This window comes from Aotus nancymaae, unplaced genomic scaffold (genome assembly GCF_030222135.1).
Source record: "Aotus nancymaae isolate 86718 unplaced genomic scaffold, 86718_ANA_hifiasm-v0.15.2.pri h1tg000036l, whole genome shotgun sequence".
Lineage (NCBI taxonomy): Eukaryota > Metazoa > Chordata > Mammalia > Primates > Aotidae > Aotus > Aotus nancymaae.
In genome coordinates this window covers 48,054,460-48,069,565 of record NW_026988450.1, presented here as the reverse complement: position 1 = coordinate 48,069,565, position 15,106 = coordinate 48,054,460, and the positions used below count along the sequence as shown (strand labels likewise).

At 34.8% G+C, this 15,106-nt stretch overlaps 1 protein-coding gene across 7 annotated transcripts in view; it reads right to left on the bottom strand.

Moving 5' to 3' along the window:
* The window catches only part of VPS13B (vacuolar protein sorting 13 homolog B), an 839,649-nt gene that overhangs the window by 744,154 nt on the left and 80,389 nt on the right, over nucleotides 1-15,106 (bottom strand). For all 7 annotated transcript variants that reach the window (XM_064384451.1, XM_012455820.2, XM_021675751.2 and 4 more), the window contains exons 9-12: nucleotides 6,617-6,712; nucleotides 6,038-6,160; nucleotides 5,442-5,579; nucleotides 4,409-4,496 (exon numbers count right to left, since the gene is read on the bottom strand). In XM_064384451.1, coding sequence (XP_064240521.1) covers nucleotides 4,409-4,496; nucleotides 5,442-5,579; nucleotides 6,038-6,160; nucleotides 6,617-6,712 — 445 coding nt within the window. The remainder of the gene's footprint in view (nucleotides 1-4,408; nucleotides 4,497-5,441; nucleotides 5,580-6,037; nucleotides 6,161-6,616; nucleotides 6,713-15,106) is intronic.

Sequence of the window (15,106 nt, the reverse complement as noted above, 5' to 3'; positions counted from 1 at the left end):
GTAATCTGGCCACTTCCAGCTCCCTGAATATTTGGCTGCTCTTATTAAGAGTCAAGACTCTCCCAATCCTTGTCCTTCAATTCAATAACTTGTTTCAGATTTATCTCCTACTGTATCTCTAAAATCTTTCTGTTGTACATTACAATTTCAGCTGTCTACTTTACGGTCCAAAACATTGGCAATAACTCCCTTAAACAGAAAAGACTAGAAAGGTAGTCATCATAACAATAACAAATATTTACACAGTTATATTAATAAGAAATATTTCAATTTAGTTGTGAAAACATCACAAAGTAAAATAATTGTCAGAAGATGCTTATCTTGTGGAACACAAGGTTGAAACTTTTACTAGTGTCTATAAGAAGCCCATGGGGAAAAGACATTAATTTTTCCAGAGTTTCAGTTGTAAACAAAAATGACTACATAAAGTATACCCACAGAGAAGGAGAAGAAGGAGGAGGAGAAGGAGAAGGAGAAGAGGAGGAAGAAAGAAGGAGGAGGAAGAAAGAAGAGAAGAAGGAGCAGCAGCTTATCATCAATATCAAATAGTAAAACAGGAAACTGAATTAATTTTTATTTATATGCCATACTATAATGTGGACAAGGGACTACTATATCATTTATTACACAAAAAATAAATAGAAGCTTCCTTTATTACTATATTTACTAGTTTCTTACATTAATTAGAATACTACCATGAACTTACTTAAAACATACAAAGTGAAATCCGCTTTCAAACTAACAGGATTCACTACAAACTTTGTAAAAGTACTGATTCGATATGTGTTTAGATATTTACTTAGATAAAATTTAGGGCACTTTTTGATAACGTATACTACAGAAACAAAAAGAAGTCGTCAAAAACAAGAGTTTTAGATACTAAAAGTATTTTTTTAAGTATTTACAAGTATCCTCTTACAGGAACTCAATACTTTTCCTATTTCATTAATATTTAAAATTCTACAAATCTCTTGTTTCAGGTAAGCCAAGAAAGAAAGAAATATCAACAGAGTAATTATGAATGTAGGCTCTAGAGCTGGATAGGCTGGGTTCAAATCCCACATACTGTGTGTATGATCTTGGTCCTTGTTACTTTACCTGTATAGGGTTTGCTGTTTCCTCATACGTAAAATGGGGATAATTTTCCCAACTTATAAAGTTATGAGAATTAAATAAGTTAATATATGTAAAACACTTAGCACAGAGTCTTACATTTAAAACCAATAAAAATTAGCTATTATCACCATCATCATCATCACTCTACAAGTAAATGTGGATCATGAAAAACATATAAACAGTTACCTAAAAAGCAAGCAATAAGTTAACAGATTATTGAGTGAATGAATTAACATAAAGTATATGTGACATTCACAAGTTAACAGTGGAATTCTATTATTTCCACCCCCCGCAGAAAAACAGCTTATGCAACATAAGAAAGTAAATGCATAAGTGGCAAACCAAAAGTAAGAGAGTGATTCCCAAAAATCTTAGAACAGTAGTCTTCCCCAGTAAAGGAGGAAGAGTGTGATAGAAAATAAATACATAGGAGGTTTATTGGATACTAACAATGTCCTATTTCTTGGTGTGCATGGAGAATACACAGGTGTTCAGTTTTAAATTCTTTGCTATTCTGTACATGTGTAATTTTCCAACATTTTGTTTTGAAAGTTAAGGACTATGATATCTGTAACACTGTATACTATTCATATAAGTGAAAAATATGAAAAACCCGAAGGTTAAGGAACTACTGCCTTCTCAGAAGTAATATATAAACAATCTAACAACATAAATCATGTTTCTATCTTTTAAAGACTGCAGGAGAGGCATATATACGAATAAAGATGTTCTGTGCTAGATTTCCTTTGCTTGAAAGGTTAACTGTTACATACTCCACCTCCTCACAAGATATGGAATCCACAGCATATGCATAAGACATTATATTGAACAAGAGGAAACCTACCAGCTTACAAGTGGCAACTATAACACTATAATAATTTGGAACACTCTTAGAACATAAGACTTCTGAGTTGCACTTTCATATATATAATTGGCTAAGAAATATTTACACCTCAATGTCCATAGTTATCTCAAAACTCATCTTTTCCTCCAAAAATTTTCCTTGCTTATCTAGTTTTCCTAATAATTATCACCATCCACCAAGTAACTCAAGACCAGAATCTAGTAAACTATTTAAATTTTGTTTTTAAATAAACCAATGTCAGGCCCATGAAAATTATAAGCAGAGAATTAAATCCCTGTGATTGCAGTAGAAACTACAGGACTACAGTGAATGCAGGAAGACCAGTAAGAAAGCCTTAGGGTCGGGCATGGTGACTCATGCCTGGAATCCCAGCACTTTGGGAGGCCAAGGCGGGCAGATCACCTCAGGTCAGGAATTCTAGACCAGTCTGTCCAACGTGGAGAAATCCCATCTCTACTAAAAATACAAAATTAGCCAGGCGTGGTAGCACATGCCAGTAATCCCAGCTACTCTGGGGCTGAGACAGAAGAATCACTTGAACCCAGGAGGTGGAGGTTGCGATGAGCCAAGATCACACAATTGCACTCCAGCCTGGGCAACAAGAGCAAAATCCCAAGAAAGGAAGAAAGAAAAAAGAAGAAAGGGAAAGGTGGGGGGAGGGAGAAAGAGAAAGAGAGAGAGAGAGAGAGAGAGAGAGAGAGAGAGAGAGAGAGCATGAGCACGTAAGCAAGCTAGCTAGCTTTAGAACCTGGCTGGGTGCGGTGGCTCACACCTGTAATCCCAGCACTTCGCGAGGCCAAGGTGGACGAGATCACTTGAGATTAGGAGTGCAAGTCCAGCATGGCCAACATGACAAAACCCTGTCTCTACTAAAAATACAAAATTCAGCCAGGCATGGTGGTACGTGCCTGTAGTCCCAGCCACTTAGGAGGCTGAGGCATGAGAATCACTTGAACCTGAGAGGCAGAGGTTGCAGTGAGCCGAGATCATGCCACTACACTCCAGCCTGAGTGACAGAGCAAAATGCCTTCTCAAAAAAAAAAAAAAAAAAAAAGGTATTAGAACCTAGAGATGTTGGTAGATATAAACTAGATGCTAGTTCATATGGTAACAGTGATACCACTGTTACCATCCATGGACCAGATGGCTAGAAGTGAAGGAAAAAGTGTGTTATCATGACTCCCAGGTTGCTGGCTTGAGCAACAAGAAGATGATAGTACAAGTTTCCAAAAAGAAGCCTAAAAATAGAGAAGCAGAGGTAGTATGTGGTCAAAGGAATATTAACAACTCAATTTTGGACAAAATCAGTTTTGAGATATCTGTGAGACACAGAGGTGAAAGTGTCAAGTATGAATTGGATATTTAATTCTGAATCTTAGAGAAGTTTGGACTACAAAATGCAAATTTTGGTATCAACAACATATGGAAAGTACTTAAATCCATGGAAAAGAATGAGATTATCCTTGGGAGAAAGTTTAGGGAAAGAAATTAGGGACTGAACAATGAAAACATCAACATTTAGAAACCATTCCAAAAGCAGAAGCCAAAAAATTACTGCTCTTTTCTTCTTTCTTCATCAAAAACAAATTTACTTCAAGATCAACTCTGCAAAGTTTCAATCTTTCAAGCAAAAGTTTTCATTTTTTTCTCACCCACACTTCTTTTAGTTCTCTATTTATATTACTCTTCTTAACATGCTATGTTATAATCATTTACTTAAATGTCTACTTCAACACCACCTATTGGCTCCTTGGGGAATAGTTTGGTTTTCATTGCATTCACCTGTACCTAACACATCACCTAATACACTGAAATCGTTTTTTTAAACATGAAAAATTCACTAAAAAAATCGTAAACATATTTTCACTAACTTTTCAACATAAAAAAGACTGAAATAGTTAACACAACATTATATATTGATATAGAAGTAAAATAACAAATGTTGAAACTTTTAAATGTCATTTATTTCCAAAAATAGAATACTATAAAGTACAGAATAAAATAATACAATCTATGCATTTAAAGTCTCTGGAAGATATTCTATTTTTCTGATTGATACAAAATATTCTTTTTAATTAAAAAATTAGTATCACCTTCAAAATGCATTTAGTACAGAAAATGTTTATTCTTTTTGAAAACTTAATGTAATATAAAATTTGATGTATCAGAATCATTGTATTTGGTATATATGAGAACTAATTCTAGTAGATTATACAAAACGTTTTCAATCAGCTGTATAAAGAATGGAACTGAAATGCCAAGAATCTAAGACAATTCTAACAAGACATTAAAATTAAACCACTCCCCAAAGCACTAGAAGGTAAATCTTATGTAATAGAGTAAAACCATTCAAAACCAATTGATTCTGAAGAAGTCTTTGTTTCAGTTGTTCGAGAAATGGCAAACATAAAGGAAAGAAGCCAATACCTTTGCCACTAGTGCTCTCCATTGTATACAGGTAATCCATATAAAAAGCCCCAAACCGTTGCATTCCAGCTATCTCAGTGTATGTCTCCTGCCAACGAAGCAATGCAAACAGAACAAACATTGCATAAAAGGAACTTTTGAGTTTAAAACTTGATAGGTTAGACACACATCCTTATATACAATGTCTATCAACACAAAGGATTACCAAAATGAAAGAACAGAGGTTATTCTAAGAATTTACACCTAAGAAAGGTAACATTTCATCTGTTATAGACCACACAAAAAGAATATCCATAATTTTATGAGACATTTTGACCACTTTATTAATCATATCTAGTTAATAAATACCTACAATGGAGGAGATAATATACTCTGACCTTTATCACTATCACTAAACTATCTAATAATGTATACTCTCAAATAGAGTTAATCCTTATATACTTCAATACACTTTTATGAAACAATTCAAATACTAAAGATATACTAAAATATTCTAAATGCATGTCAATTATGCAGGTCAACATTAAATATTTTACAATGAAAGTAAATCTTAATGAAAAGGAGTAAAATGTAAATTATTCTACTGCATTAATCTTCAGGTAACTATATGAATTTTTAACTTATTTCATAAATGTATTAATATTCCATAAACATATTAATATATTCTTACATTTAAAAAAATACTAAGAAGTATACATAGTAAAAAGGTAAATTCCTCATTCATTTCCATCAATTCCACACATTAAAAGTAACAAAAATTAACAGAGGTAATTCTACATGCTTCCTCCACGACTATTTTTAAAGCAGGGCACAAATAAGCAAAATATGGTTACGTACTAAATAAAAGTAAAGATCTCTGTGCACACCTCAAACATTTCTACATGTATACGCTGTATAAATGCATTCTAAATGTTTTAATAAACAATTATCATTCAGAAGATACTATTTGAAAAGAAAACTAGAAATCACAACTATTCACACAATGTCCACCCAAACACAGCCCAGAATTTGGTTCAAATATATATTCTCTGACCTTATGATGAGTTGAATCCAAGATAAATTCTGCACGAGTACCATTATTTTCTGGGCTTCTGTAATCAAACAATGAATTTGTAAGGTATGTAAACCCTTTCGTATTTAAATTTTCACCACAAATGAAGAAACAGGCTTCCTGAAAACAAATGCAAAATTATAAACAGGAAGAAAAATCATTAGCCTGTTAAACAAAATAAAACCTTGATTTTATGATGCCCATTTACTAGTCAGAAGAAGTCACTCAAACAAAAAGATAAGGAATGCTGCTGCATTCATTTTCATTGACTACTTTGGCTAAGAACATTTTAACAAACCAAAAGAAAACTCCAAATAACCGCCATAAACAAAAAAGAAGAAACATTCATGAATTAGAAAGTAGTTGGAACAACTGTCCAGGTGTTAAGTGCTACCAACTTTCTAAACTCCCCAGAGCTCTATTATTTCTTGCAGGGGAAACACAGAGAGAAATAGTAAAGCTCCTCTCTCAAGCCTGAAATATATATAGTCTAACATATTTTATATGGTTAAACACTTCAATAAGCACTTCATAATCCCTGTATCCTATCCAAAAAAGGGTGGACGAAAGGGACTTACAGTTTCACTTCTATTCATATTCTCTTCAAAATCTTTAACACCCATAATTCCTTTAAGGCACATGGCTCTGCAACCAACAAACCCAATCTGGCAATCAAAGAAAGCTTCTCCCATCATAAGGGCCTATAAGAGTTTAGAAAGGAAACATTAGAAGAAGGACTTGAATTTCATAAAAATGTTAGAGGCTTTCCTTGTAGAATCTCTAAATTAGTTAAATATCTTTAGAATTATGTCATTTCTAAATTTATTCTCCTTGGATAGTAAACTCTATTAAAATAAGAAACATCTTACTTGTCTTTGTACCACAAACCTATACTTCATGAGCATTACATGTACATACACATACACACAAGCATACACAAGCTAAATGAAAATAATGAAATAAGTTAATGTTGCATATTACAATAAAAATTTTATTAAATAATTATTATTTCAACAAATACCACTGGTTATTAAAATAGAAATACAAAACTATAAACATACATATTTTTAAACATACTACATCTGATAAAAACAGGTATTTATAAAATACTAAAGAATCAAAAATTTAAAAATACAGATTCAATATTGAAAGATTACCTCAACTGTAGTTCCTTCTTGTTCCCAACACAATACTTCTTTAGATTTTACTTTCTGTGGACTGTAATAACTACTCTCAGCTTGCACTTCTGTGAGCTAAGAAATATAAGAATATTAAGTAAATCAAAATTAGTATTAAAGGGCAATAAATTGTCACTATTATGGTTAACTGATTAAAACAAGGCCAATTTTAAGATTCAGGAAATTTAATTATTAAGCAGGAAAGCAGGGGCAACAAAACCAGCTGTAACAGATTATACATGGTATAAAGGTTGAATACGCTAGTCTCAATTTATATAGAGAATTTAAATACTTTTCAAACTCCTTCTTAATATTGTTTTAAAAAAATGAAAGCTGTGTGCAGTAACAGTCTCATACTCATAAAATCATTCATGTAGTCTGCCAAAAATTTACACGTAATATAACCTCAGTTCATTTTATATTCACTAAAACATTCAACAATGTCTAATTTCAGTCATTTCCAAGGCTCCTCACTATTTGAAATAAAAAAAATAAAGTGGTGATGAAATACAAATAGTAAAATAAGCTCTTTTTAGTTCCTATGAAGGAAACAGAATCAAGCGTATTTCTTTTCAAAGTATGTTTCCTACTAAATCTCATAGACTCATTCAATCATTCAACGAGTACTTATTGAAGGCCAGCTAGATAAGAGAGGCAAACCTCACTGTACTGCACTCCACTTTATTTCACCTCACAGATATTGCACTTTTTACAAATTGAAAGTCTGTAGCAACCCCATATTACTTAAGTCTATCAGCATCATTTTCCCAATAGCACATGCTTACTTTGTGTCTCTGTGTCACATTTTGGTAATTCTCCTAATAGTTCAATTTTTTTTTTTTTTTTTTTTTTTTTTTGAGACGGAGTTTCGCTCTTGTTACTCAGGCTGGAGTGCAATGGCGCGATCTCGGCTCACCGCAACTTCCGCCTCCTGGGTTCAGGCAATTCTCCTGCCTCAGCCTCCTGAGTACTTGGGATTACAGGCACGCACCACCGTACCCAGCTAATTTTTTGTATTAGTAGAGACGGGGTTTCACCATGTTGACCAGGATGGTCTCGATCTCTTGACCTCGTGATCCACCCGCCTCGGCCTCCCAAAGTGCTGGGATTACAGGCTTGAGCCACCGCGCCTGGCCCAAATTTTTTAATTATTATCTGTTATGGTGATGTATAATCAGTGATCTTTGATGGTATTATTGTAATTATTTTGGGGCACCATGAACATGCCCATATAAGATTGAGAACTTAATTGATAAATGTGTGTGTTCTGACTGCTCCACTGTCTAGCCATCCCCATCTCTCCCTTTTCCTTGGGTCTCCCTATTTCCTGAGAAACAACAATATTAAAATTAGGCTAATTAGTAATATCACAATGGCCTAAGTATTTAAGTAAAAGGAACAGTCCCTGTCTCTCACTTTAAATCAAAAGCTAGAAATGATTAAGCTTAGTGAGGAAGGGATGTAAAAGCCAAGATAGTCCAAAAGCTAGGCCTCTTAAGTCAAACAGTTGGCCCAGTCATTAACTCAAAAGAAAAAAGTCTTGAAGGAAATTAAAAGTGTACACACAAGTGATAAGGAAGTTGATATGGAAGAAGTTTGAGTGGTCTGGATAGACAATCCAACCAGCCACAACACTCCCTTAAGTCAAAGCCTAATCCAGAGCAAAGCCCTAACTCTTCAATTCTATGTAGGTTAATAGAGGTAAGAAAGCTGCAGCAGAAAAGCCTGAGAATTTTCCGCTGCAGAGGTCTGTTCATGAGGCTTATGGAAAGAAGACATCTCCATAACCATAAAAGTGCAAGATAAACAGCAAGTGTTGACATAGAAGCTGCACACAGTTACCCAGAAGACCTTGATAAGATAATTAACAAAAATGGCTACACTAATCAACAAATTTTCAACACAGACCAAACAGCCTTCTCTTGGAAGAAGATGTCATCTGAGCTAGAGAGAAGTCAGTGCTTGGCTTCAAAGCTTCAAAAGACAGGCTGACTCTCTCATTGGGGGATAACATACCTGATAACTTTAAGTTGAAGAGAGTGTTCATTTACCATTCTGAAAATCCCAGGGCCCTTAAGAATCTGCTAAATCTACTCTGCTTGTGCTCTATAAATGGAACAAAAATAACTGAATGACAGTACATCTGTTTATGGCGTGATTTACTAAATATTTTAAGCCTACGGAAACCTACTGCTTTGAAAAAAAGGCCTCCTCTTAAAATATTACTGCTCACTGACAATGCACCTGGTCACACTATACCTCTGATGGAGATATACAAAGAGATGAATATTGTTTTTCATGCCTGCTAAAATGACATCCATTCTGCAGCCCATGGATTAGGAGGAATGTTGACTTTCAAGTCTCATTATCTAAGAAATACATTTTGTAAGGCTATAGTCACCATACATAGAAATTCCTCTGATGAATCTAGGGAAAGTAAATCAAAAACTTTCTGAAAGTGTTCACCATTCCAGGTGCCATTAAGAACATTTGTGATTCATAGAAGGAGGTCAAACTATCCACATTAACAAGAGCTTGAAAGAAGCTGATTTTAACCCTCCTGGATGACTTTGAGGTATTCAACACTTAGGTGGAAGAAGTAACTACTAAGGAACTAGATTTAGAAGCGGAGCCTGAAGATGGTTCCTGGTCCAACTTGAGTAGATAAGGACTTGTTTCTTATAGTTAAACAAAGAAAGTGATTTCTGCCAGGTGTGGTGGCTCATGCCTGTAATCCCAGCACTTTGTGAGGATGAGGCAGGTGGATTACAAGGTTAAAATACAAAAATTAGCCAGGTGTGAAGGCAGGTACCTATAATCCCAACTACTTGGGAGGCTGAGGCAGGAGAATAACTTGAACCCAGGAGGTGGAGGCTGCAGTGAGCCAAGACCGCACCATTGCACTCCAGCCTAGGTGACAGAGCAGGACTCCATCAAGACAGAAAGACAGAGAGAAAGACAGACAGAAGGGAGAGGGGAGGGGAGAGGAGAGGAGAGAGAGAGGAGAAGAGCAGGGGAGGGGAGGGGAGGGAATGGGAGGGGAGGGAAAAAAACGAAGGAAGAAAGAAAGTGATTTCTGAACCTGAAATCTACTCCTGGTGAAGATGCTGGGAACACAGATGAAATGACAATGAATTTGGAATGTTCTGTAAATTTACTCAACAAAGCAGCAGTAAGTAGTGTTTGAAAGGACTGACTCCAATTTCAACAGAGGTTCTACTCTGAAGCCAGAAGTGGTGGCTCAAGCCTGTAATGCCAGCACTTTGGGAGGCCAAGTCAGGTGGATCACTTGAGGCCAGGAGTTCAAGACCAGCATGGCCAATGTGGTGAAACCCTGTCTCTACTAAAAATACAAAAATTATCCAGGTGTGGTGGTGCATGCCTGTAGTCCCAGCTACTCGAGAGGCTGAGGCACGAGAATTGCTTGAATCTGGGGGACAGAGGTTGCAGTGAGTCAAGATCGCACCACTACATTCAAGCCTGGGTGACAGAGTGAGATGGTCTCCAAAAAAAACAGTCCTACTCTGAGTAAAATGCAGTCAAACAGCATCCCATGCTACAGAGAAATCTTCCATGAAAGGAAGAGTCAATTAATGTGGCACATTTCATCGCTGTCTTATTTTGAGAAATTGCCTCTGCTACTCCAGCCTTTAGCAACCACCACCCTGATTAGACAGCAACCATCAACATTGAGTCAAGTCCCTCCACCAGCAAAAAGATGACTTGCTAAAAGTGCAGATGACCATTGGCATTTTTTAACAATAAATTCCTTTTTAATTAAGGTATAGAAACTGTTTTTAGACATATTATTAGACACTTAACAAACTACAGTACTGTGTAAGCGTAACTTTTTATGCACTGGGCAAACCAAAAAATTTCTATGACTCGCTTTATTGCTATATTGGCTTTATTGCAGTGGTATGAAACCAAACCAACAATATCTCCGAGGTACACCTGTACTAATCTAGATATTAACAAAACAAGAAATTCTTACTCCCCAGATGCTTACAACATATTATTTATATGTTTCAAAAATTAAATAAGTTATTTTTCAAATGTACTATTTTAAATGCAATATGTTATCCTGGTTTGGATCATGGTACAGAAAAAAGATATCATGAAATTCAATTAATGTTTAAAATTTAACAGTAATGCATCAATGAAGGCTTCTTAGTTTTGACAAATATACTGTGATAATATAGCAATAAGGGAAACTGGGTAAGGAGTATAAGTGAACTCTCTGTACTATCTCTGCAACCTATCTGTAACTCTAAAATTATTCCAAAAAGAAAAAGTCACCTTTTTTAAAAAGGTATTCAGCCTGTGTTTGCTAATGATTTACTTCCCCTCATTCTTATAGATACATTCTTCACTTTTACATGCAAAGTCAAAGCTCACATTTTTAAAAAATCAATATTTAACTTAGGCCCAATAACAGTTCTTGAACTAAAAACTTACAATTTTTAGCACAGTGACTTATCTATACTGAGTATCAACTAATTATTCTCATTTTTTATAATAAAGCTTTTTATATTTTATATTTTTATGTAATGTAGACTCCTATTTCTTGGATGTTTCTAGTATTGATATACACAATGTAGCTATTTTAAAGTACAATTCTGTAATCTAGAACGATTACTGAAGCAAACTTGAATTTTTTTAAATTGATCCCTCTTCAGCTGTCTACAATTATTATAGAGAAAAAGCAATTAATTGATTAAAAGGACTGAAACATTACAAGAACAATTTTAAACATTATTGGAAAAATGCTAGATTTAATTTGGCATGATTTTTGCTGGACTGATATCAACTTTTCAAAATGCTAATGCAGAAACATGATCTTGTTTTCTTAACCAAATATGAACCACAAATTAATTCCATACATTCTTCAAATTCAAGCTGAACAATAAATTCTAATGCTTTCCTCCTTAATATCAAGATACTTCACTAACAGAAAACTTTGAGAAACATAAATGTTCTAAAATTATAAAAAGATATATTAACTATCGACAAATACTGCCCAAAAAGTCTATAAAAGTTTTATATATAAACGACTATTTTGTTTTGTCATTGTTTGCTTTTCTTTTTGTTTTTGAGACAGGGAATTCGTCTGTCACCCAGGCTGCAGTGCAGTAGCATGATCATAGCTCTCACCACAGCATAAACCTCCACTTCAGCTTCTAGAGTAGCTAGGACTACCGCATCTGGCTATTTTTTTATTTTATTTTTTATGAAGATGGGGTCTCACTATGTTGCCTAGGTTGGATAAATGCCTATTTTGACTGATTCACTTGAATACAATTTCTCTCAATAATTAACAGAAATGTACCAGAATAATTTCAAATTCATTTCAAATGATTTGAAAAATCACCAAAAAGGATAGTACCTAACTAGTAATCCTTGACTTCCTTCATAAACTTCTACAAAAATAAGTGTTTTATTCTGATCATCTAAAACTGACAATATATCTTTTTTTGTTTTTATAAAACATAAGACTTTTTAATTTTTTAAATTAAATTTGTTTATTATACTTTAAGTTCTGGGGTACATATGCAGATCATGCAGGTCTCTTACATAGGTATACACATGCCATGGTGGTAGTTTGCAGTATCCATTGCCCCATCATCTACATTAGTTTTTTTTTTTTGTTTTAAAGAGACACAGTCTTGCTCTGTGTCCCAAACTGGAGTACAGTGGTGCAAACATAGCTTATTGCAGCTCAAACTCCTGGACTCGAGTGATACCCCCACCTCAGACTCCTAAACTGCTAGGATTACAGGCAAGTGCCACCATGTCCCACTAATTTATTTATTTATTTATTTTGCATACACAGGGTCTCACTATGTTGCCCAGGCTGTATATCAGACTTTTGGTATAAAAAACAAACAAAAAAACCCGACAATATATCCAACAATATTTGTCAACAGTTGCCTTTTTATATTTTTTAATATCTTGTTTTATTATGTTTTAATTTTGAAAATGAATCCTTATCCCTTTAATGTAATCAAAGCTAAATCAGTGAATTCAATTACAAAAATTATTTGTTTCAGTAGAACTGAAAATAATGATGTTAAAATAGCATACCTAATATATGGATTATCATTTTTGCCCAAATTTTAAAAAATTAAATCAATCAAGCTATGACACAAACTTTAGTTGAAACTTGGTCTCTATATTTTCAACTTTGTCATATTAGAAAATACTGAATTATCTTAATAGAAAAGTCTTTAATATTAATTTTAAAATATTTTATAATTTGCCGTCTGTTGTAAATTGTGTAGGTTTACTATTAATGGAAAGAAAATTATTTCAAGCAGTTAAACAATCTATGCTAAATTTAAAACCATGGAAATACGAACATTTTTTTTCCACTGCTATAACTCCGCAATGTAACAAGCTACCTGGAATAATATCTATACTACTATTTCAAAAGTTTAGCTCACTTCACATGGGTTTATCTCCTTTACAAAAATGCAGACTTAAAATATATTAATACACGCACAAAAAATAAAATTGGAGAAGAAACAAAACCTAAAAATTAGTCCATAAATTTTTGTAAACTGAAAAGCTGATGAAAAGATGGGCAGATAGATGGACATACTTATTCAACAAATAAATATCTGTTGAAAACATACCAGGCAATTTCTAAGAGCTGAAGAAACAACAAATTTATTTATTTATTTATTTATTTTTTGAGACAGAGTCTTGCTCTGTCACCCAGGCTGGAGTGTAGTGGCACAATCTCTGCTCACTGCAACCTCCACCTCCCAGGTTCAAGCAATTCTCCTGCCTCAGTCTCCTGAGTAGCTGGGATTACAGGCACTCACATTACACCCAGATAATTTTTGTATTTTTAATAGAGACAGAGTTTCACCACATTGGCCAGGCTGGTCTCTAACTCTTGATCTTGTGATCCACCCATCTTGTCCTCCCAAAGTGCTGGGATTATAGGCGTGAGCCACCGCACCCGGCCCAACAAATCTTTTAAAATGACCACTTAATGAGTTTTAGTGTAATATCAAAAAGAATATCCATAATTTCTGAAAAGGCTATTTGAAAACACCTTTCTTTCCAAATAAATATTTATGTGAAACCAGATGTTCTTCCTCTACATTAATGAAAATATTTCCTAACAGACTGAATACTGAAGCAGACATGAGCATTGAGCTATCTTCTACTAAGCCAGACACTCAGTATATTAACAAAAATAAAAACAATGCAGGTCCCTTCTTACCTTTTAAAATACATTAATTTTACTATAAAATGATATCCATATCAATATAAAAATTTATTTTAAAATAAGTTAATAAATACATATTCTTAAGATTCGTTTTAATTTCTACTATGATAAATATGACTCGATGTAATCTGAATAAACAAAAACTCCTTGGGAGTTCTCAGTAAGTTTTAAGAATGCAAAGTTTCCTGGAGCCTTGAGATCAAATAGTTTGAGAACTACTGGTCTGTAAGTTGCAATACAGGTGATGAGAAATGACTGCATCCTAAAGGTACAGCTGACAGAATATGCTGACTGATTAGATGTGGCAGGAGATGAAAAGATACTGATAAATGTTAAGCTGGAGCAAATTAGTAGACAATGTTGCAATTTAATAAAAGGTAAAACCCTGGGGGTGGGGGTGTACCACTGCAGAGAAAAATCAAGAGTTCTGTTTGTATGTGTTAAGTATTGATTAGATATGAAAGTGGAAATATAAAATAGGCAGCTGAATTCTAGAGCTCAGGGAAAACCAAAAAGTTGAGAAACAAATTTGATAGTCCATCAGCATCTATATCATGATTGACTTATATCATCTTGGGAGAGTGCAGATAGAAGAGATGAGCGGGCCAAAGACCAAGCCCTATATGCCAACATTTAAAGATCAGACAGAAGAGGAGGAGCACCAAAACAACTACAAAAATGCTCCTGGTAACCCAAACTTTTTTTTTTTTTTTTTTGGAGACAAGGTTTTGCTCCGTCACCCAGTCTGGAGTGGCAGTGGCATGATCTGAGCTCACTGCAACCTCCACCCCTCTGACTCAAGCGACCTTCCCACCTCAGCCTCTAAGTAGCTGGTACCATAGGTGCACATCATCATGCTTGGCTAATTTTTGTATTTTTCTGTAGAGACAGGGTTTCACCATGTTGGCAGGGCTGGTCTGGAACTCCTGGGCACAAGTGATCCATCTGTCTCCTCAAGCAGCTCCCTGACCCCCGTATATCCAAAGAGTCACCTCATAAAAGAGATCAGACTGACATTTGGCGGGTATCCTTCTGGGACAAAGATAGCAGAAGAAGAAACTGGTAGCAACCCTTACTGTTCTGCAGCTGCTGCAGGTGATCCCCAGGCAAGCAGGGCCTGGAGTGGACCTCAGTAGTCCTACAGCAGAGGGGCCAGACTGCTAGAAGGAAAACTAAGAAATAGAAATAACTTCAGCATCAACAAACTGGACGTCCACTCAGAGACCCAA